The sequence below is a fragment of the Rhinocladiella mackenziei genome (assembly GCF_000835555.1).
Source record: "Rhinocladiella mackenziei CBS 650.93 unplaced genomic scaffold supercont1.5, whole genome shotgun sequence".
NCBI classification, from domain to species: Eukaryota; Fungi; Ascomycota; class Eurotiomycetes; order Chaetothyriales; family Herpotrichiellaceae; genus Rhinocladiella; species Rhinocladiella mackenziei.
In genome coordinates this window covers 3,371,127-3,394,312 of record NW_013550600.1, presented here as the reverse complement: position 1 = coordinate 3,394,312, position 23,186 = coordinate 3,371,127, and the positions used below count along the sequence as shown (strand labels likewise).

Sequence of the window (23,186 nt, the reverse complement as noted above, 5' to 3'; positions counted from 1 at the left end):
CGCCTCGGACTTTCATTTCCCCCGCACTTGAAGAGAATTGATTGATAGAGATTTTTCGAAAACCAGTTTCCGCAGTATTTCCTGACCCTTTCTTTGCCTTCGAAAAGTTCCAAGATCTCCTTCAGTTCTGCCGACTGAAGAAAGATAAAAAGGAAACGCTCAATCACCGCAATGGGGTCCATCTCAGCTGACCAAACTCTTGTTCCCCCTCCACCCAGCTCCACCTACAACATCGCCTCCATACCAGCCGACGGTATTGGCCCTGAAGTGATCTCCGCCGGCATTCGGGTCCTCAATACCCTCTCCAGCACCTTCTCAACCTTCAAATTCAATTTCTCCCACTTCCCCTGGTCCAGCGACACCTACTTGGAGACTGGCCGGTACATACCCGAAGGCGGCCTCGACGAACTCCGCAAATTCAACGCCATCCTCTTCGGCGCCGTCGGCGACCTCAGAGTCCCCGACCACATCAGCCTCTGGGGCCTGCGCCTCGCCATCTGTCAACCCTTCCAACAATACGCCAACGTACGGCCGACCCGTGTTCTGAAGGGTGTCACATCCCCGTTGTCTGCATGCCAGGGCAGCCTCGCCAACACCAAAAAGCTCGACTGGGTAATCATCCGCGAGAACAGCGAAGGCGAATATGCCGGCCAGGGCGGTCGTTCCCACGTCGGGCATCCCTGGGAAGTCGCTACGGAAGTGTCGGTCTTCACACGCCACGGCACCGAAAGATTGCTGCGTTTCGCCTACGAAACGGCCCGCTCACGCCCACGCAAGAAGTTGACGTTCGTGACCAAATCGAACGCGCAGCGTAACGGGATGGTATTGTGGGACGAGGTCCAGAAAACCGTTGCGAAAGAGTACCCAGACGTCGAGACGGATAAGATGCTCGTCGACGCCATGACGTGTCGTATGACGTTGCAACCCGAGAGCATCGATACCGTCGTCGCGACAAACTTGCATGCAGACATTCTTTCGGACCTTGCGGCGGCGTTGGCGGGGAGTATTGGAATTGCCCCGACGAGTAATTTGGATCCGACGAGGCAGAACCCAAGTATGTTTGAGCCGATACACGGGTCGGCGTGGGATATTGCGGGGAAAGGTGTCGCGAATCCGGTGGGCACGTTTTGGACCTGTGCTGAGATGGTGAGGTGGTTGGGTCAAGAGGAGGCCGCGGATCTGTTGATGGAGGCGGTGGAGAATGTGCTTGACAGGGGCGTCAAGACGAGGGATCTCGGTGGGAATGCGGGCACAGGGGAGGTGACAGATAAAGTCTGTGAAGAGATTCAAAGGATCGGGAGGGAGAAGGGCTTGGGTTTGGCGATGAAATGAGAAAATCTGGGACGGAGAGGATTGTTGTATAAATGAAATGACAGGTTCCCAGTCCTACACGCACATTCCCATGTCTTCTCTATTTCATCCCGGGTTGGAAAACAACCAGCTCTCTCCACCCACCCCTTTCTTCCGCAGCCTTAAATCCGTCTTCCCACTTCTCTAGTTCAAATACTCTCATATCCGGTATCTCGAACTTCAACCGCCCACTTTCCACCAGGGAAATGATTTTTCTGACTCCTTCGCGCTCGTACATGAACTTCCCACAGATCTTGAGATCGTTGAACATGACGACGGGATAAGGGATCTGCACGGGACCCGTAATGCCGCCTTGAAAGCACGCTCTACCACCCTTGCGTAGCGCCATTAGGCAGCTGATGATATGTGTCGAAGTGGCAGCCGCAGCGGGGGAGAAGTCGAGGAATTTGTCGATAGGGCCTAGTTGTTGAAGAGTTGCCATATCAGTCTCCACGACGCCAGAGAGAGGGACGGTGTTGATGTTCGCCTGCGGATATACGGGTGTCAGAGTCGATTTCATTTTCTCCAGCACATCCTTCTTGCGTCCGCAAATGATCACGTCGGCGCCCATGGCTAGCGCAACCTCCACCGCGGCGCCGCCAAATTGGCCCGTCGCTGGTGCAATGACGATACGATCCCCAGCTTTCACGTCCAGCTCCATCAGTCCGCCCATCGGCACGAACAGGCGCAGAAGATACGCGGCATCGTGCACAGAGTAGCCCAACGCCTTTAATTTCTCCTCGTCCAGCGCGTGGACATTCTCGAGGGGCCAGCGTGCGTACTCCGCACACGATCCATCGCGCCAATCGCCTTTCATCAAGCGCGCCGCACCTTCAGAGATTCCACCGTGAACACCCAACAAGATGCTTTTCGCCGGATCATCACGGCTGCGAATCATCGGGTCAATCAGTACGAGTTGGCCTGGTGACAGCGTTGTCGCGTCACTGCCCACGGCGACGATGCGAGCCACGGCGCCGCCTCCGATCGTCATAGGCAGGTGCAAAGGGTATTGTAAGGCGCCGGAGTAGAGTTTGGCGGCGTAGGCGAGGATCGGTGACGAGAGGACCTGAACGATTGCACTGCCTGGGAGTAGGGCAGGAGGTGCGGTGGTTTTCACTTCGAGCGGGGCGTCGAAGGATGAGAGGATGAGTGCGCGGTGGGTTTCTGGTACTGCCATTTTTCTTTTCTTTTTTCCTTTTGGCTCCTCTCTTCCTGTTTTCTTCTGGACAGAGATAGAACTGTGATGGGGTACTGGGAGATGTAGTGAATCGCGCGAGAGAAGAGAGACGTTATCAGGAGCAGAGAGGATCGGAATGTTGAAGACAAGGGAGATGTGTGCCCACTCCCAGGCCACAAGCAGGATATCGATGAACTTTAAATACTTACTCCGGGCATGTCTGTCTGATTATAGCGGCGTTGATAGTTTTCAGGCCGATGTCCTTGCAGAGCGAATGACTGCGGTCCTAGTACTGGTGAGTGATAGAGAATTCAACACTTCACAACCTCTACCTCCGAAACTCCATGTCTCCTCCTCGCCTTGGCGGAGGTAATCGGATTTTAGTACTCTCCGTCCACCTCAATTCGCCTACGGTTATGTTCGTGTTCTGGATGATGCCTACCTCAACGAGCCAATTTGGGGATGAATGCTGAATACCAAGGTGGAAGCGCACGGTAGAGCTCGGAGTTTTACAACATGGCCCATGGGCAGCAAACCCTTTCGTATTCGCGTTTATCTTGGGCAGTCTTGGGAACTGGCATAGTGCGTTTCAAAACATCCAATCAATAGGCGACTGGATTAAGGAACGAACAAGATCAAAAACTTTAAAACAAGACGCTGGCACTCAAGCCTTGTCGAAGATTCTCATTAGTTCAAGCTTTGGTCCGTTCTAACCCAGTCCGATAGCTTGTCTCTCAATGGGCTGAGGTGCCTTGAAGCGAGGTTTATTTCCCTCATATGCAGATTCCGAGCTTGTTTGCTAGGGAGGCTAGTGCAAATGCTAAACACCGTCGGCCGAAATGTGGTGTCCAAGCTTAGGGTGGATGTTGGGGCAGGGATTGAGGTTGACCATGTCTTTCAGCGGTTGGCGTTCCGGTTCCATCACGACGGTGTCTTCTTTTGGATCCAGCCATTTTCGAACTCATGTCCATGTCCATGTCCATTTCTTCGTCGGTGTGAATTGAAATTTTTGCAACAACCTGCATTAAACCCGATCCAAAATCGCCACGACCGATGGCAGGAAGGTCCGAACGACGGGCTTGAATGGTTTTGCCACATGTATAATAAGTCATAGTACAGCAGAACCGGGGTCCGTGGGAAGAAGTGCCATTATATTTGACAAAGTGAGTAGGATCTTCGGAATGCTCACCCTGCACATCAACGTCAGTCTGCTCAGTCTGCATTGTGAATTCGATACATGGTGTCAAGGTGGTTGAGCCATAGTGTTGATCCACGTCTTCCTTTGCTGCCTCGAACATGGCTTTGTAGCGTTTCATATCCAGTCCATTGTTGTGGGGTTTTTCCATCCGGTTCGCCGCCTTAGAATCTGTCACTGTGTCTGGATTTTCGGCTTCATTTTTCTCCACGCCTTGAGATGGATCCTAGCCATCCGAAGGTCTCTCGAAACTTGCGGAAGACGCACACTCGAATCCAATATTATCCACACTGTTTCCGATTGGGCTTTCGTTGAGGGTTCCTTGGTCGGGATAGTCGTCTCTTCAACTTGTTCCAAGACTGCCCTCGGGCCGGTCTGATGGTTGGTAGGCAAATTGTTCTCGCGGGGCATCACTCTCGTCGGAAAAGTCGTCCTCTGTGGGGGGAAAGTGATTGCTAGATAGCTTGGAGTCAATAAAAGTCTGGAATGAGTTAAGTGGAAGAAGTTTCGGGGATACATACGGCAACACTTCAGCATATGCCTTCACATCCTTGTCCAAGAAGTTGCAGAAAATGACCTTGTCCAACTTCTGGCCTTCTGGCCTCTCCAAGAAGGCGTATACTTCTCGAATGGCAGCACGAGCGGCATCGGTGCTGGGATAACCATAGACACCGGTAGAAATGGCAGGGAATGCAATGGTCTTACAATCATTCTCCACGGCGAGATTGAGTGATTTTTGATAGCAGCTCCGAAGAAGAGGCTCAGATTGGCTGATATTATCGAAGATGGGGCCAACAGCATGAATGACTTTCTTGCAAGGAAGACTGTAAGCGTCTGTGATTTTGGCCGAACCAGTTTCACATCCACCCAAAGTGGCACATTCTTCTAGAAGCTTGGGACCTGCTGCTCTCTGAATTGCCCCATCGACACCGCCACCTCCACGGAGACCGCGGTTGGCAGCATTGACAATAGCGTCGACTTGAAGCTTGGTAATGTCAGCTTGAATAGAACAAATCTTGTCGTTGTGTTGTTGGTTGGGAGTGGGTAGATTTTCATTTGAAGACGGTCTTAGCTCTTTGCGGCGGTAGAGGACAGAGAGGGGCACGATGTCCTTGACGGCGATGAGTCCCGAAGACATGGTCCGAGATGAAAATTTGTGCAACATAGACAAGACGGAGTTGTTGTGTTGATACAAAATGATGAGAGACTAAGATCGAGGTGAGAAAAGTCGATCGAGGATTGACGCGATGGATGACGACACAAGCTGGGGGAGGCGGAGGAGCGCTGTCATTTGAGGGAGGTAAACCGATAAATAACTTAGGGTGTGGTGTTTTAATTTACGGCGGCACCCAAGCCTTAGATTCTCCATGCACTATATTCCTCCAGCATGGTGGCCATATAACCAAGACACAAAACCCTTGACCCTTCCGACCCAATCCTTACGGCCAGTGGTCGAGTACACAGAGGTACTCAAGCCAGACCGCGGACGTTGCTGCAGGGCAGAGATGTTCAGAAACCGGCACATAAAGCCAGCAGGAGTCCATGGCTTCGAGAGAATGAGGATAAAAGAGCTGAGCATACAGATTCGTTGGAAGAGATGCATATACACCCTTTGGGACATTCTCCAGAGCTGAATTGACGTACCGTATGATAGAACTGCTCGGGTCCTTCGCCGTATCAAGGCAAGATGCGATCAAGACATGCCGAAAGTCCAGTTATCGCCATCCCAACTGACCAGCCCCGAGAACGAATTCGGCCTTTACATGGCCTTTCCGTCGCCGTCTATTGTTCAGCATATTGAGATCAATAAGATAAGATACCCGAAGCCTATAAGAAAGCTTCCATCGCTCCACCGGAAGCAGTCAGAGGCAAGCCTGTGTAACTCGAGTGATGGAAAGAAAAGGAAGAGCAAGAGTGCTCCTTATCGCGATGCACAGTATGAAGCGTTACTTGCACCTGAAGGGGGTTACATGTTTGATTTTGATCCTAGCGACGGGCCGAAGAGCAACGAGTACCTTTGCCGCACCTTATTAGAAATGGACCGGTCCGTTCCCCCAAACTCATTATTTTCCGACGACAAATTTGAAAAACATTGCCAGGAGCTGGAAGGTCGGAATGAGGTCATGATCACCCAAGATATCAGTCGATTGAATGTCCCATCAACAAAAGATCTGGCATCATTATGGCGTTAGGCATCTTGATGTTTTAATCGAAAACGTTGACGAATCCTGGACAAGTTGCGTTCCAGTGGAATGACCCAGGACGCAGCCGGACTTCTAAGTGGGATTTAGACAATCTGCATTCACCGGAGAACAGCTCAAGAAGCTTGATATACTCACTGGCAGCGTTTACGAAACCTGTTTCTTCTGCGCCACCCATCGGATGTCTTTCCCATTTCTCATGTGCGAAGTGAAGTCTGGTGCTGCCGGGCTTGATATCGCTGACCGACAGAATGCTCACAGCGCAACTATTGCTGTGAGGGGCTTTGTGCAGCTCTTCAAACTTGTCAAGCGGGAAAAGGAGCTAACATAGGGTCACCCGTGGCCTTCTCAATCTCGCATGAGCACGAAAGAGGGAGAATCTCCTAGCATCGTACTCTTTTCAAGGGGAACGAGTACACAATCCATCGGCGTCGAATTCATGCATTCTACTTCACGACTCTGGAGGGGAGAGAAAGGTGGACTTCAAATAAAAGTCACCCAGAATATCTACGACGAGTTGGTCAACGCTCTGCTCAAAGTGGTCCCTCAATCCTGGATGAGTTGCCGTCTGGTATAGATTTCGAGGTTGACAAAGGATCAGGATTGCAGAAAAGGAACCAGCAGAACCCAAAAGGCCGAAGAGGAAGCATACTGCAAAGTAATGCGCGAGACTGGAGAGGGTGTCGGACAGGTATAAAGAATGGGCCAGGCAATGTTCTGAGTGCCACAACCACGACCGCATTTTCGCGTAATTATGTAATGCACAAGGCCGAGGGTGGGCGGCCCGATCGTATGGCGGGATATACACTCTTACAATGCCAAAGGTATCGTCTTGATGATAGCATGAACCTTCAACACATCGCCGTGGTGGGCAATTTATGTGAGAGAGACGTCCGATTCAGATCAAAAGAACAACCTCTTACTACTTCTGGCGCCAAATCTGAGCCTTGTTACACTGACCCTTAACTGGTATGGGGCCTGACTCTGGAGCGTGAAATGAACAAATCCGTCATTACTATTGGCACACGCCTTCGGGCTACCCTCCCTATCAGCCAACAAGGGTCTCCCAACTCTAATGCCGCAGACTTTCAGCAACTGAGTCAGAATATCAAACTCCCTACCCAGTGTTAGCCCATGCCCTTCATTATTGCCTCTACTGCTTGTCATCAGGTAAAAAGTATTGTTAAGAGAATCTGGCGCGATGGCTGTGATTGTCCGCCCGGCCACAGAAAGCGACCTGTCCCAGATCCGAGACATCTTCGAGTACTATGTCCTAAATACTGTTGTATCTTTCCTGACACAAAAGCCTCCACCGGATTACATCGCCACTCGATTTCGTGAGACGACCAAGAGAAATCTACCATACCTGGTCGCAGTGGATGACGAGGATCGAGTTGTGGGCTATTCATACGCCTCAGCATTTCGTGGCTTCATGATAAGCTACGGCCACACGGTTGAGATAAGCCTCTTCTGTCATCCAGAACATAAGGGCCAGGGGATTGGGAGCCAGATGATCAAACAGCTCATCAGCGCACTGCGCACAACGAAGCACCTAACGAGAGAGGTTGGGTATGAAGACAATCCCATCGAAGTCGAGGTCAAAAAGGTCTTGGCGATCATGGCCGTGGATGAGACTGGTCCAGGTCAGGGCCTTGTATTGCGCGATTGGTATAAGAAATGGGGGTTCGAAGAGGTGGGAAGATTGAAAGGTGTGGGCTTCAAGAAAGGCCGAATGTAAGGATACCAGTAACATCCTTGGACGACAAAGCGTCGTAGCTAACAGGATCCGGGAGCAGAATTGACACGATGTATCTCGAGCTGCAGTTGCCATAGACAACCAGCAAAAAGACGACTTCTCGTTGAGGCTGAGAGCTGTGATTGGATTGTGGCGTTCAGGAGGTGTGGCTGTGCTGGCCTACGATGGGGGTATTTGTGGGGCAGTGCATGGGCAGCATTCTTCTACAGGTTGACGCCAAGAAATATTGCAGCCTGATGGCTTGGCACCTTCGTACGTCACAAACTTCATATTCTAGGCTTCAACAATCATGCCTTGAAATAATCACCCAATGCTGCTACCTGTTCTCGCTCTCTTTTCCCTCCTTTTCCTCCCTGAAAGAATGTGAACGCCAGCTTCTTTTCTGCAAAACGGCGACTTGCTCCAGTCCTCCAACTTCTGATCGGACACGAACCCGCGAGTTTCTCCCACGAGGCTGCGCCACCACTGCATGAACTCACACTTTCCGCTCCTCTTTTCGGCTTCTTTTGCCCGTTACTTATCCGATATATCAAGCATTTTCCAAGCTCCGATAGTGTCGGGGCCGAAGTCAGAGATCCAAGTTGAGTAGCTGTCGCATTTACCTTGCCCGCCTGTTGATTGGCTAACCCACCTTCCATCAACTTCTTCTTCGGGCACACCGGTTCTGCCTTGCGGTTGCCTGCATCTCCGTTCGCGAATACTTAAGCCACATCAACTCCCTATTCTTCTCTTTACTCTTCACTCATCAAAGCTTTCATCCATTGCAATAATTACACTCACGGATCTCAGGACACGATTCTCATCATGTCGTACTACCCTTACCCTTACAACTTTTGCGGCTGTTGGTTCCCAGTGCAAAATGCTGTCAACTACACTGTTGAGAGGAGATATCTTCGACAAGTTGAACTCTCGTCCTCCACAAATATCCTTGCAACTACATCCCGGACGACCCTCAAACAGACCTTTGTCAACACCGAAGAGAAGAAGCTTGAGGAAGTCCAGTACACCTTTCCGTTGTATGATGGCGTAAGTGTTGTCAGCTTCACCTGCACCGTTGGCCCAAAGACCATTGTTGGCGTGGTCAAGGAGAAACAACAGGCCCGAGAGGAATATCAGGAGGCTGTCTCTCGGGGTGAAACCGCTGGCCTTCTTGAACAGTTACCAGAAGCCTCTGACGTCTTCACCACATCAATTGGAAATGTCCCTCCCAGAGAGGAAGTTCATGTCGAGATTGTATATCTTGGTGAACTCAAGCATGATGCGGAAACTGATGGTTCTCGATTCACCGTTCCCACCATAATTGCCCCTCGTTATGGCTCAGTCTCGAGCGATTCAGCAGATAGGCTTTCGAGTACAAATGCTGTCAACAAAGGCGGCATTTCAATCTTGGTTGATGTCACACTTGAGGAAGGCTCTATTGTCCGTGGCCTACAATCTCCCAGTCATCCGATCGCCGTCACCATGGGTAGGACTTCAGCCATGAATGAAGACGCGTTCAACAACAATCACGCATCGGCCACCCTAACCCTGGGCACCACCGAACTCGACAAAGATTTTATCATCGTTGTTCTTGCCAAAGGAAATGAGATTCCACGTGCACTTCTCGAAACCCACCCCAACATTCCCAATCAACGTGCCATCATGACCACCCTCATACCCAAGTTTAACATTCCCAATATATCCCCTGAAGTGGTCTTTGTCGTGGATCGAAGTGGTAGTATGAATGGAAAGATGGAATTGGTGGTCTCCGCCATGAAGATTTTTTTGAAATCATTGCCCGTTGGCGTCAAATTCAACATCTGTTCCTTCGGCTCACGTTACTCCTTCCTCTTCAAGAAGAGCAAAACTTACGATCAGTCAAGTTTGAAGGAAGCTCTGAAGCATCTCGATACATTCTCGGCAAATTATGGTGGTACGGAAATGCTTAACCCGGTCAAAGAAACTGTGAAAAGCCGCTACAAGGATCTCCCCCTCGAAGTCATGCTCCTTACAGACGGCGAAATCTGGAATCAGAATGAATTGTTCAGCTTTGTGAATGAAACGAAGAATGCTCGCTTTTTCACCCTTGGTATTGGCCATGGAGCATCCTCCGCATTGGTCGAAGGCATTGCTCGTGCAGGTAATGGCTTTTCGCAATTTGTCGGCGAAAACGAGAAAATGGAAAAGCGCGTCGTTCGAATGTTGAAAGGGGCATTGACGCCACACGTCACCGATTATACAATCCGTGTCACATACGGAGAAGAGGAACCAACTCCTGGTGACGATGACTTTGAAATAGTTGACGACGTCGAAGAGACAACAGAAGAAGTAGTGACTGACCTCAAGAAGCCAGAGGGCAAGAAGCCGATATCACTCTTCGATGCAAACGCCAGTGAAGAACCGACCAATCCTCCAGCAGGACGATACGATAATCTGCCCACCATTCCCGTTCCTAAAGTTCTTCAGGCACCTCATCAAATCCCCGCTTTATTCCCTTTCAATCGCACCACCGTCTACCTCCTCCTTGGGTCAGAAGCGCCCCGAAGAACTCCTAAGTCTGTTACCCTACGAGGCACAAGCGAGCACGGTCCTTTGGAACTCGAAATCCCTGTCCAGGATGTCGGTCTCGGCGAAACAATTCACCAACTCGCGGCGAAGAAAGCAGTTCACGAACTCGAACAAGGTCGAGGCTGGCTTACTGAAGCCCGCAATAGACAGAACAAGCCTCTGAAATCTGCACACGAAGGAAAATGGGATCTTATCGTTGAGCGTGAGGCCGTTCGATTGGGCGTTCTCTTTCAAATCGGAGGAAAATGGTGTTCATTTGTGGCTGTTGAGAAGAATGCTCCAGGTGATGATGAAACATTACCGGCTTATTCTCAGACAGCAGGTCAGGGTGCAGATTTTGCAGGTGGCTCTGAGCCACATCTTGGATCAAGTAAGTCCTCTTCTGCCTTGGGATCCACCACAGCTGCACCTTTCCCTCCGTGTGGAAAGTCTCAGGGCTGGCAGAACTTCCTTTTCGCTAGTAAGACCCAAGTCAATTGTCGTCATGTGAATTCGTTTGGCTCGGTCCAGTCAACTGGCGGTGGGCTTTTTGGGAACACTAATAAGGCCGCAAGCACAGGTCAATCCGGAGGCCTTTTTAGTGGTGGTGGGCTATTTGGAAACAATTTTCCCCATCAAATCACTGCTCCGCCTAAGGAAGTCTTTGGGACTACTCCTGCATCAGGTGGTACCAAGCATTCCGGCGCGCTCTTTGGGAGCTCTTCCACCTCCACCATGAACGGAGCTGGGTGCGCTCTGTTCGGAACCAGTGCTTCTGGGTTTGGGCCCAAAAGTGGAGCATCATCAAGTAGGCTCTTTGGAGATAGTGCAGCGTCTTGCTTTGGAAGTGGAAATACTTCTCATAGCACAGCCGACCCCGCTACTCAATCATTTGGCTTCTTTGGGACATCCTCCCTTTTTGGACATTCCTCTCCATTAGGCGCTAGAAGCCCTGCCGGTGGATTGTTTGGAAATGCTTCTGCTAGTGTTTCCTCCGCCTCTGATGCTGAACCCAATGCTTCAAATGCTCCCAACCCTGAACGAGCCCTTGTTTGCCTTCAACCTTCTTCTTCCGAAGAGTCTCCTTCCTCTCCTTTTTCAGACTATCCAGCTGACTCCGCCCTTGCAGGAGAGCTTCACTGTGTCACACCCCCCGGTGGCCGACGCGGAGGCTTTGGATCCGCTCCACGCCCCATGTTGGCTCAGCCTGCTCCCTCCCCGGTCCCGGCACAGGCTCTAGGCATGTCCTACGGGCCCGCGCTTGGAGCAGCGCCGCGACAGCAAATGATGGCACAGTCACTCAACTGCAGCCTGGATGCGGTCGCACCACAACCTCGCCTCGCAGCCCGTCGTCGGCGGTCGCCAATGTCTACTATGTTCGCCGCTATGTCGCCAAAGGCAGAGTCGGAGAAATTGAAAAAAGGTCCTGCCATGAGCCGCCTCGGTTTCGCTGCTCCGCTGGCTAAGAGACTCGCGCCGTCCTCCAAGCGGGCAGACTTCCCGCAGTCAGACGTAGATGGTGATGATGATGCCATCGCGTTCTCATCAGATAAGATGGAATTCGACAAATTATCCCTAGACGCCACGTCCAATGAGGGAGTGGATGTCGACACTTCATCCCTCTCCGACGTAGGAAAGATGTACAAGATCATCGACTTGCAATCCTTCGACGGCTCATGGTCACTCTCTAACAAGTTACTCCAACTCTTCGGTCTCAGCCAGGATCAGGTTCAGAATCTGTTGAGCGGTGCAGGTGATGACGAGAGCGTCAGAGCTACGGCATTGGGTATCGCCTGGTTGAAGATTAAAGTCCCCGCCGAGAAAGACGTGTGGGAAATGGTCGTCGACAAAGCAGAGGGATGGATACAAGCGAAGATTGGTAGTGACAAAGCGAAGGAGGTGATTGAGGCTGCGGTCAAGATTTGTTGAGTCCGTTGACGAAATTGTTTTCCTCGCTGTGGAAGGACGGTCAAACAGGGCAAGCCAGGAGTATTACAAGAACCAAGAACTTAATGAAAGGAAAATGGAAGTGAACCGATGATTCGCTTGGCTCTAGTTGGATTGTGTGCGACTTGGAAAATGGAAATAAAGTATGAGTTGAGTGGTGCATATGCTCTAATGAAGACTCTCGAAGTCAAGTGCAATTGTTAAGAGTGCGTAGGTCCACATGCAAACGTCAGTTGGCAATCGGGCAGAAATTGGTAGCCTACAAGGCGGAATGTCTGTTCGAGGATCGCGCCTCGTATTTCAGGACAGAAAAACGAAAAACGAATAGGAAAAGAAGGACAAGTAGGAAGAATCCCAAAGACATCTCATATTTTATTCTCGATACTAGGTAGGATTACGTTACCAAATACTATTCTCATGTCGTAAAGTGTCGGCTAGTGTGAAGCTATTCCACGTCGTGCCATTTTGCTGGCGATCTTCTCGTCCAATGTTCCAATGTTCACTAGGCAAGTACAGTGGTATATGTCGGGTTTATATCTGCAAGGAAAATCTGCTGAGCGAAATACGCTAACATATGGTGGCATAAAATATTTCCTTGGTCGTTGCGTACTTCGTCGGCTCATGCTCAGGCTGCAAGAACAGAACAGTCATCCGTCCTACCTGTCGAATCGGAACTCATTTTCATCACCCACCTCCTCAGCCTCATGCTCAACGACTCTTTCAATCTCGCTCGCGACGCCGAGAACCCAATGATCTCTCTCCGCGCGACTGCGGCATTTGAAGACCATACTTCGACCAGGGACGCCCAGCTGCCCGACTCGTCGCAATTTGGCTCTCTTACTCCCCTTGGTCTCAGTACTTTCGCCATCACTTCCAATGGCGCCTCCTTCTGCTGCAGTAGCGGTCCTGAACCATCCTTTGCGTCGATTCATCCACACGACGAAACAAGTCATGACGTCGACATCCGCACTCGTCCAGCCGTCTTCGAGATATACACGAGGCAAACTAGCCATGCCAGGATGATTGGCGTCGAAGGTTTTGTTGTGGTAAAGAAGATCATCCTCCACGATCAGACCGCTATAGACGTAACAACCCTTCAAGTCCACCACCCGCTGCTTCTCCAGGTGGATATGTCGGATCTGTTCACCCGTCGTCTTGCGGAGCGACGCTTGATAAATGAGCAATTTCCCACCACATAAAATGACTTGGCAACGGTGAAAAGTTGCTCGTCGGCGCTTCTTCATATATAGAGGACCAGACATTGTAATGCTCCTGCAAGAACTAATTCCGCACATGTTGTAGAGTTCCGGACTTGCCTCACTACGACTGACTTCCCATTTCTTTGCGAATTGGCCAATGATGGCCTCGAGTTCGTCATCCACATTGAGTTGTTCAAGATTGGCTCGTCGAATCGCTTTGAATGTATCCATCTCCGCGGCGATGCGTAATTTCCAATATTTGACTAGTTTCCGTAATCGACGTATCCATTCATCACGCGTTTGTTTGGAGTATGCTTGCAGTCGAATGACCAATCCATTGTCTAGCAGGAGCTCGAAGATACGGTCATCATCAATATCTTTTGTTGATCCATCTTCTCTCGTGGTGTTGGAGACTTCTTGATGAAAATCCACGTCCGAACTAGAACCGGCTTCGAGGGTCTCATCTGCTGGAGATACACCCCCCTGACTGACGCGTACCGTACGGATGTGGCACATGTTAACGTGTCCGTCTGCGTCAATGATGTTGGCGACATTTCTTCTGGCTTCTTCAAGAGCGTCACGGTCATGCTGTTGAAGAGATATTGGATTTCCAGAAGATAGCCATGAAACGTCACCATCCCGCAACTTGTAAGGTTCAATATCATACATGAGCGGAGTCTTTTCGACAATCTCATGTGAAGAGGGAACATTACTCCCTCCGATAGTAGCCAGTCTTGGTGGATGGGGTGGGGTTGCTTTTGCTGGTCGACTGAACATTAAAAACTGATTGTGAGTTGAGAAATATAACCGTTTGAAAAATGCCTTGCCGAATCTCTGATGGACTCCTCTCTGGGATGTCAGACGAATCAGGAAGCCTTCAACAGGAGGCGGTTCTTCATGTTGCTTTCCTTTCCTGCCATAGGTCAAGGTGGGATAATGCTGCTTGGGCCGTAGTTCGAGATCATGAGATCGTTGCATAGCCATAGAGCCATACATTTTCTGCTCATTCACCCCATAAACCCATTCGAGTCGGTCATATCTCTTCCATGCCAGGCCCATTTTGGCAGTCTCGCTCCATAATTTCAGGACGCTAGACCATTCGGGATCTCGTTCCAGCATCCCTATGCACTGAGAGACGATTTTTCCGGTAACAGCTTTCTCGGCAGCAACCGTTTGAGCAATTGCGGTTTCTTCGTCTGTAGCATCCAGACCTGCTGCTTCAAGTCCTTCAAATGGTCTTTCTAGTTTCAGCACCACATCCAAATCGGGTACATTGACCTGCAAGCTCGAAGGTCTCTGCCAGCCCAAAGCATCTCGAAGGAAAGTGTACCACTCAACCGAATGAGCAGTGGAACTCGGTCTCATGACGATGATCCTCGTTCCATTTTTGTACGGATGCCACATCACCACCGTCTTGTCGAGGGAGGAGTATAAATTGACTCTGGTCGAATTCGGATCAAGCCTGATTTCATGCTTGGGCTTTTTCTTTGTCGTCTCATCATCGATCTCGGGAATGACTCGCGTCTTGTAGATCTGAAGCCTGAAGTCGTCGCTGTCCTGTTTCTTGCTCTTTCGAGTCACAACCATAAATTCCCGCCATTTCTCGAGTATTCTCGTTTCCGTTTTGAGGCTTTCATTTTCGTCAAAGTCTTCAGGCACCTGCTGCATGGTGATATCAATTCTCACCAGCATCCTTTCCATTTTGACAATGGTACCCTCTTGAAGAGTGTTTCGTCGTAGCCTTTTATCGGCAACGCGATCCCGTGCTCGTACTGCCTTATTTTCTATTCGACGCCGTCCATGGGACACTCCTTCTGATACCTTGAATCTCACGCCTGTGTTTGCTCGTCCCAGTTGATAAATTCCCTCATCGTAAATGGGAGCGGGTTCATGATGTTGCAATGACTTTACCGCTGAGCCTTCACCCTCTGGAGCGAGCAATGCGGTCCGAGAGCTTGCATCAAGCCCCACCTGCGCCAACCCAGGCTGAAGAGAAACTCGATTTGATACAGGGAGGCCTGTGCCATCACTATCTTCTTGATCGGTGTCTTGCTCCAGTTGTCGCGGTTTCAATGAAGCTGTCTGTACTTTTGATCCTCCAGCAGTATGCTCCAGGGCTGTTTGGTACGAACCAGGTCTCGAGGATCTCGCACAAGAATCTCCTTTCGCATTTTCCGTTCTCTTGTCTCTTGTCCCATCCAGTCCTTTGTCTTGGGAAACTGGCATAGCTTTTGGAACTATATTTCCTTGAATGTCCTCATCTTCAATTCCTGACGAATGGAGTAGCTCGTTGGTGGCAAGAGGCTCGATGTTTCTTGTCCCCGTCTCTTGATCGCCATCGCCCTCCTCCGCGTCTGCCATCTCACCAGCACTAGATGCCTCGTCAAAGACGTCCTCGGGCTGAGGGAAACTGAAGCTCATCCTAGTAGCCGTTGAGGGACCATCCAGCCCCGTCAACGTTCTACGATGAGGGCCATGGTCCTCAGCTGCACGGAAGGTTGCTCTTCGTGAAGAGTATGAGCTCAGCTCGACCCTTCGCTTGTACCATGACTTCCGATTGCTATTAAGCCACCCTTCGGGAATGGGGCCAATGAAGAATCGGCGAGACGTGAGATGCAAATGCTCCGGGGTGGCATGCTTCAACCGGCGGGCAGTGTAGGAATCCGGGTCTAGGTCATAGGTGCTTGCCAAGCTGCCGGCGGGCATTGCTCTGGTGGTCGACATCTCCGTAATACAGAATACCTCGTCATCATACTTGGACCATATACATCTTGCGGAGATAGAGGAAAGTAGGAATTTATGGGGGCCTGGGAACAAGGAACGGCCTTTATCAAGTTGTAGGAAAAATCTCCCGCCAAATTTGGTGGTAGGTGCGGCGCAGCCACATTTCATCACGTGTACGTCACAGCTCATAAAAACTGGTCCGAGCTCACGTGCGACTCACTCCAATCGTGCCGCTTTTAAAAATAAGTCCACCCATCAACCTTTGACCCAACCCCCTTTTGACCCACGCTTTTTTGCACCCCCGCCAACAACGCGTGCTCGCACTCAACCCTCTACAGCTCAACCAATTCACATTATATTACTCTCCAATGGCGTCAAATAAGGAGATACGACTCCAGCAAGCTATCGATGCCGTACGAAATGACCGATATGTTGGCAGTCCACATTGGGCCTAGTCTAGTCACGTGCACCGCACCCTTCGGTGCCCCTTTTTGTAGCTTACAATACGATACGATACGATATTCATACACCCTGTACGGGCTAAGCCCATAGGGGACTAGATAATTGCTACGCGCTACCTCCGTTCTCCACCGGTTCGTCTTAAACCCGGCTATTAGATCCCTCGCCTTTACAAGACTGTTGCCCCTTTCGAGCCATCAACCCGGTCATCAAGAGCGTTTTCCTGAGTGTTACTGGTCATTCAACGGTGCAGCAACTTCCGGTGCTGGCTCACGCTCTTTCCTTTGGGGCAGCCATCACTCTCATGGGTTCGTTTGCAGTCGTCCGGTGGCTTTCGCAAATTCAATCACTGCACGAATAACTTTCATGTTCGCCTTCCACTTGTCCCTTGGGCCGTCTAGCCTTTCGTTGAACCAACCCCCAAGGAGATAGGACACATCGCACCATCTTGTGGTTGCCGTTTGAATGTGATGTCCACGCTCCACTGTCCATCGTGAGCACTCCACAAGAAAGTGTCGCACTGTTTCCGGTCGTTGGAACCATTCACACAACTTCGTGTCTATCGCCCTAATGCTGTAAAGGGTACTATTAAGGCGACTTTTCCCGTGCGTAGCTCCGCCACGATTTGAGCTTCTTCGCGTTTTAGACCGTCATAGATTCGTCGTGTGTGCATGCCAGGGAAAGCACGATCTAACTGCTTCGTATATTGGCCCTCGTGGCTGGCTTCGAATAGGGTTCTCTCGACGTTTAGGAGTGTATTCCCTTCTCGTAGAGCGGCCGACTTTACCGAAGTAGCTGGGGGGATGTCTCGATCAAGTTCTGTCGCTTTCTGTGCGTGCTTGTGTGCCAATTCGCTACCCAGAGTATCTGTATGTTTAGGGACCCAACGTAATACGATTCATGATGCCCATCGCTGAGAGAACCGCTGAAGCCGCCATAAGATGTCTCGCACGATCGCTTGTCCACTCTGTTGTCGCGGTTTCGCCAGCACCCGAAGCGCTGACTGACTGTTGCTGAAGATGGTCATTATCTCCTTTAATTGTATGAAGTCTTCCACTGGATCGATAGTGTTTGACAGGTCGAGGACGATGGATGTCTGTAGTGTTTCCGAAGTTTGCGAGATGGAGCTATGAGGATTCAATGAGTTGCTTGGGATAGAAGGGCGCGATGCTGGAGGCGATAGTGTGGCTCCTGACTGAGGTGAAGTTCTAGCCACTACGCGCGCCCAACTCTCCGTGGTTTTTGCCTGTTCCGTTGCTGATTTTCTTCACCGTCGCGAGGTGCCTTTGCCTTTTGTCGGTTCGTATGTCGAGCGGGCGCAGGCGCAGATGGTGCTGTGGCAGGCAACCGCGGTGGTGTTGTTGGGCCAGCCGCGTTGGCAGCCATGCTCGCGCCGGCTGCCCCGTCTGCACTTCTCCCTCTAGGCCGTGGAATGTAGTGTCGAATTCGAGTTTTTGACCGTATACTGGATCCGATGAAAGCTCCCCCTGAGGGTTCGTTCTGATCCGTTAAGGGTTCGAGGGTTGGTCCAGGAAAAGACTTTTTGAAAGGCACCTCCGTATCACGTAACCATTTTCCGGGATCACGTGATAACACCCCGGGGGGCGCCCTCCCAACTCGATATGATCCATGGATTGGATCCGATGAAATCCCCCTCTCGTCGCCCATCGGATCCAGTCTATGGACCACCCGACCTTTAACGGATTAACCATTTTCCGGGATCACGTGCTCCCCCGAGGCCCATGCAGCCGGGGGGAGATATCCTCGATATCGAGATGATCCACGCATCGGATCCAGTCTGTGGACCACCTCAGACAAGCTCTACTAGTCACACTGAGATGGTTCGTAACCGAGCGTTAACGGACGAGCCTCGATGTCGACGTGGTCCATGGATTGGGTCCGATGGGTCGTGGTATTTCATCGGATCTGTGGACCATCGAAATGGCTCGTAACGGGGCGTTAACGGACGAGCCTCGATATCGAGATGGTCCATGGATTGGATCCGATGAAAGACCACCGCCAATCCGTGGACCATGTGGCCGGGGGGCGTCTTACTCGATAGGGGTCGACATCCTGATATCGAGAAGATCCACGCATCGGATCCAGTCTGTGGACCACTCAGAGAAGCTCTACTAGTCACACTCGAGATGGTTCGTAACCGAGCGTGAACGAACAAGCCTTGACGTCGAGATAATCCACTGATTGGATCCGATGGGCTGTGGTATTTCAGTGGATAGCTGGAAATCTTGTCTGCTAGAATTTTATGTCAGTTAACTGACTGAACTTTCAATCAGGCCGCGAATCAGGCAGGCTGGCGATTATGTCAGTTAATTGACTGTTGGCCACGCAGGGTACATGCCAAGTCTAGGTACGTTTCGTACCAAGGTCAACAAGCCACTGTTGACTAGAACAGAAGTATTCATTGCTGGGACCTCAATCTCCTCTTGAAGCCGCGCACTGTCGCCCAGCGCTACACAGCACCAAAGGGGCCATACATCAACGCATATCTCACGAATGGCCTGAGTGAGGATCGACGACATTCATGGACTCAAACGCATTGTCGAGGATGGAGACAGTTATCATAAGCAGGATCGGATCGAAAATCAGAGTATCCACTTCGGTAAGGATATAGGTTTCCTAATGAGTAGTTAGAAGGGCATGCAAAGCATCCATGAAGTAACCACTTACAGAATTGGTCTTTTCTTCCATCCTTTAGTATACCTCAGGGTGGTCTCCATAGCAAGAAGGTCACGCTTCCCCTCGGAAGCATTACAAGTGTCACATCTTCACAGCAGAGAGTCTTAATATCCTCCCAGTCCAGATCCATCTCACCATCATTGCCGGGCGCGTCATTCTCCCATCCAAAGTAGTGCTCCCTTTGTTTAGTGTGATTAGTCGCCTTATACACTAAGGCAGCCGGTCTAGTTGCTGTATACGCAGAGAGAAGAAGCAAGAGAGCTAGCTGTAGTCGTTGCCGTTCGTCTGGGAAGACCGGTGTGTCCAGAACCCAATGATGATGGAGAACTAGAAATACGTCGTCGATGTCCATGACTGGTTTCTCTCGCACGCCCGTGTCGAGGTTATACTCAACAGTCAAGTATCCATCAATGTACTAATCATAGATCAGTGACTAGTCTCGAAGAATGAACAAATCTTTATCCTCACATCGCGAACCTCCTCCATTACTTTAGCATGCAAACCCTTACCAACAGACTTTCGGTATAGCATGCACCACACTCCCCAGTATTCATCTAAAGTGCTTCTTTTCCAGACTTGAGGGTAGATGTCTAGAATCCACTTGAGAAAGGTCATGAGTGGCGCTCACGAGGAAGCGAAGCCTGTCTTCTCCAACAATGTCTAATTGCGTTAGTAGCTGCGCCTCTTCTCGATATGTCCCATAGGACGCATATCCTTACCTTGTCCATTTCATCATCACTCCCCAAATATTCTCTTCGTCGAGTCCGCATGCTGCTTCTTTACGGTACCCTTCTCAACAAGTCGTCGTCGATGTCGTCGATAATACTCAGGTGAATACTGAGCCGTTGGCCTCTGGTAGAGATGCTGCACGGCCATACTGCCTTCACGAGAGCCTTCTTCTCTTCAACTCCCTCCCCCTCTTAATGATAGTAGTAACTTTTATACGTAGAATAGTATGGTCAGAGGAAGAATTCTTCATAGAAAGGAGAGAGACAATACTCTCGGTCGTCGGTTTAAACGCAAAACTTGAGTAGAGCCGGTCGAATGCATAAAGGGAGATGGGAGATGGAACGAGGTTCAAGATGATTTCGTGAAAGTCAGAGAAGGCCCTCTCTCTGAGACATTATGAGGGAATCCGGAGGGACCCTCCCTTCACGTTCTCGAGACGCCATGTTCGGGACGGTGCGGTCGAAGGTACCCATTCTTTCAGGTTCCCTGGCGGCTTCTGAAGGTGACTCAGGTTAGCGTTCTTGGCACAGAGGTAAAAACGCCTCCAAAAGCGGCGGCACCAACCGCCAAATTCAGCGGGAAATTTCCCTGCAACTCGCGTTGAACTGTGATTCACGTTGGACGAGAATGACTTAGTAAACAATATCTTGGCAATCCGTCTGAAAGTATGTGCAGAGGAGTTATCGAAGTGTGAGGCCGATTTTGAGATTCACTGTAGCAATCTTTAAGCCCCCAGTGCTCCGTTCAGCACAGGACAATTTCCTTATCATTTGCTCCTGCCTGAAATGCTTCTCCGAGCATAAGTCCATGAACATAACAGTCTCCTACAACCATATACACAGTGCCTGCTTGTGGACGTGAATCAGATATTGATTGGGACGCCGGCCTCAAAATTACGGGAGCGCTACATCCACACAACACTGCGATTTGATCTCCCTTTCTGGCCTGCCTAACAGCCACGCCCAGTCGTCCCTGCGAAGTGACAGTCAAGCGACGACGCTTAAGGGTGTTCGCGGCCTGCCGCAACATTTTCCTGGGCCATTTCAGTTGTCGTGTTGTTCCAACCGAGGCAGAGGAACTCGATAAATCATGTGAGGTGGGGAAGAAGTAGCCCAGAGGGTAGCCGCACACGTCGAACTCACGTGTTGCGCGATGGCGAAAGTGAAGAAATGTCATCATATCCTGTCTCTCATGAGGGCTGCACCAGTTCTGGTCAATCAAATTTTGCGCCATGGTAGGCACGTCATCGTCAGAAGTTTCTGGCCACGGCAAATTGAGCAGCTGAGCATATTCGTCGGGTGCGGTTGTGTCGTGGGGAAAGCCGGCGCTTCCACCTACTAACGTCCTCCAGAGCGCATCCCTAACTGTCGCCATGTTTTGCTCCAGTACGGGGATGGTTGGGACAGACTGCATCTCCTCTTCTTCAGAAACTGCCACCAGTGGCCATTGAGGAGGCGTGAGATGATCGATCTCATCTAGGACGACGCCCCGACAAATCAGGAATAGTCCGTCTGGAGAAAATCGAGGCTCGATCTCAAGGTTCCCCCCGGCGTCCATTATAGCTCTTGTTCCCAATGTATGTGACATGCTTTTGACTCGAAGATCTGGAGTCCAGGTGGGAAACATCGGTTTCCCTGAACGAATTCTGCAATTTTGGAGGAGATCCAGTCGCTTCATTGCTCTGATGATGGCTCGGGCCAGGTCAGCGTATACAGCGTGTGCCGTCTTGTCCAGATCTGGCTCGATCAGTGCAGATACCCTGGGGGGCAACAAACCAAGGATGCTGTAGACCTTGTCCCGATCGTCTTGCTGGAGTGAACCACGACAAATATCCAGGAGTTGAAGCACGTCGCAGTCGGTACCGTTCTGGATCGATCTGTCGATCTCATGTACGTATAGGAGCCTTGCACAGACCGAAAATGTCTCGTGTCGAAACCTGTCATAGTAGCTGCCATCATCTCCGCGGGATGTGGCGAAAAGTCGATGAAACCAGGGCACATTTTCGATGATTGCCACGACTAGGTTCCACAGGGAATGCAGGTGTGCTGAACGGTCACCACATAGCAACACAGTCTGGGAACCTGCCAATGCTAACTCTTGAACGATCCACATGCGGCGCCAGTACGGCCTCTGGAGGAAATAGGCCAATGCTTTCCACACTTCTCTTGGAATGGAAGTCAAGATCTCTTCCGATCTGGCAAAATGATCATCGACGTCGCCGAACTTATTGAGCGTGTCCATTACGAGAGGACTTTCTTCCATAGCCGGGCCAAGCCATGCCACCACGGAGTAGGCGTTGGAAAATATAGTTGGCATCCTTTTCAATTCTCTTTGCACCTCGACTTTATTTTGCTGATCAAGACAAAGGAAGTCGTTCCAAACCTTTAAATGTCCGTCCACCACGGCAGGATATCTGGACAAAGCCCGGAGGCCTTCAGCCAGGTTGCGCGAGATGGTAATTGCTTCTCCGTTTACGAGAATCCGTTCAGCCTGGCATCGATCTCCCCAGGTATGCGACATTGCCAGATAGTCACCCCATTGGAAGCGGACTGGATACTCATGCCGATCTGAATCGATAAGCGTACGACGCAAGCAGATTCCAGAGTATGCAAACCTGACTGGTGAGACTCCTTCCACTTCCGTAGCCTTTCCGCGATCGTCCAAGAAGTCGGCGATTGACTTTCGAATCTCACATAGTCATCGTTGTGGTGGTCTAGAGAATACACATCGACGATGCAAGCGATCTCGGGCGCCTCTCCTGCCACCTCATGGTCAATGCTAGATGAAACAAAGTGAATAAGACGGATTTCGTTTTTTTCAGCGTGAAGCGATTTGTATGACGGAGGATGATCTGTTCTGGTGGATAATACAGTGTCGCCCATCATACATACTGATATCTGGATTTTCGAGGGCACATCAATTGCAAGTATAATTCCTAAGTTGTTCCAACGGCTTTCCAGTTACGGGCGTAGGCGTGCAGGAGCATCTTGCTTGGGGGAGAGATGGAGAGATTGCCAGACCTTCGGATGGTGGTGAGCAGTAGAGCAGCAAGATTAACGGACCATATTCCGTTAGCCTGTTTCTCAGCTATATTTATTCTGTATTTGGCAATTGGCATTGGGCGGCGTGCATGCTCAATCCTCAAATCCTCCCACCGACAAACCCAGTGTCCCAGCCGTCTCTCGTTCTCAGCAGCCTCCCACACTCATTTCCTTCCTGTTCAGGA

The 23,186-nt window shown here is 50.6% G+C and overlaps 9 protein-coding genes across 9 annotated transcripts; 4 read left to right on the top strand and 5 right to left on the bottom strand.

The window, feature by feature from the left end:
- Positions 1-171: 171 nt before the first annotated feature.
- Z518_07725 (tartrate dehydrogenase) lies at positions 172-1,332 on the top strand (the record flags this gene model as incomplete). Its single annotated transcript, XM_013415853.1, has 1 exon — positions 172-1,332. The coding sequence occupies one exon, from the start codon at positions 172-174 to the stop codon at positions 1,330-1,332; it is 1,161 nt and encodes a 386-aa protein (XP_013271307.1).
- A 79-nt stretch (positions 1,333-1,411) lies between these two features.
- Z518_07724 (uncharacterized protein) lies at positions 1,412-2,527 on the bottom strand (the record flags this gene model as incomplete). The annotated part of the gene is made up of 1 exon (XM_013415852.1): positions 1,412-2,527. One exon carries the CDS (start codon positions 2,525-2,527, stop codon positions 1,412-1,414), a length of 1,116 nt encoding a protein of 371 aa, XP_013271306.1.
- Positions 2,528-3,381: 854 nt separating this feature from the next.
- Positions 3,382-3,873, bottom strand: Z518_07723 (uncharacterized protein; the record flags this gene model as incomplete). Its single annotated transcript, XM_013415851.1, has 1 exon — positions 3,382-3,873. The coding sequence occupies one exon, from the start codon at positions 3,871-3,873 to the stop codon at positions 3,382-3,384; it is 492 nt and encodes a 163-aa protein (XP_013271305.1).
- A 192-nt stretch (positions 3,874-4,065) lies between these two features.
- Positions 4,066-4,860, bottom strand: Z518_07722 (uncharacterized protein; the record flags this gene model as incomplete). The annotated part of the gene is made up of 1 exon (XM_013415850.1): positions 4,066-4,860. One exon carries the CDS (start codon positions 4,858-4,860, stop codon positions 4,066-4,068), a length of 795 nt encoding a protein of 264 aa, XP_013271304.1.
- Positions 4,861-5,422: 562 nt separating this feature from the next.
- Z518_07721 (uncharacterized protein) lies at positions 5,423-5,914 on the top strand (the record flags this gene model as incomplete). Its single annotated transcript, XM_013415849.1, has 1 exon — positions 5,423-5,914. One exon carries the CDS (start codon positions 5,423-5,425, stop codon positions 5,912-5,914), a length of 492 nt encoding a protein of 163 aa, XP_013271303.1.
- Positions 5,915-7,124: 1,210 nt separating this feature from the next.
- On the top strand, positions 7,125-7,661 carry Z518_07720 (uncharacterized protein; the record flags this gene model as incomplete). Its single annotated transcript, XM_013415848.1, has 1 exon — positions 7,125-7,661. One exon carries the CDS (start codon positions 7,125-7,127, stop codon positions 7,659-7,661), a length of 537 nt encoding a protein of 178 aa, XP_013271302.1.
- Positions 7,662-8,483: 822 nt separating this feature from the next.
- Z518_07719 (uncharacterized protein) lies at positions 8,484-12,134 on the top strand (the record flags this gene model as incomplete). The annotated part of the gene is made up of 1 exon (XM_013415847.1): positions 8,484-12,134. One exon carries the CDS (start codon positions 8,484-8,486, stop codon positions 12,132-12,134), a length of 3,651 nt encoding a protein of 1,216 aa, XP_013271301.1.
- A 674-nt stretch (positions 12,135-12,808) lies between these two features.
- Z518_07718 (uncharacterized protein) lies at positions 12,809-16,075 on the bottom strand (the record flags this gene model as incomplete). The annotated part of the gene is made up of 1 exon (XM_013415846.1): positions 12,809-16,075. The coding sequence occupies one exon, from the start codon at positions 16,073-16,075 to the stop codon at positions 12,809-12,811; it is 3,267 nt and encodes a 1,088-aa protein (XP_013271300.1).
- A 1,018-nt stretch (positions 16,076-17,093) lies between these two features.
- Z518_07717 (uncharacterized protein) lies at positions 17,094-22,480 on the bottom strand (the record flags this gene model as incomplete). Its single annotated transcript, XM_013415845.1, has 8 exons — positions 17,094-17,388; positions 17,458-17,749; positions 17,806-18,034; positions 18,916-18,991; positions 19,047-19,171; positions 19,223-19,236; positions 19,367-19,646; positions 20,915-22,480. 8 exons carry the CDS (start codon positions 22,478-22,480, stop codon positions 17,094-17,096), a joined length of 2,877 nt encoding a protein of 958 aa, XP_013271299.1.
- Positions 22,481-23,186: the final 706 nt, after the last annotated feature.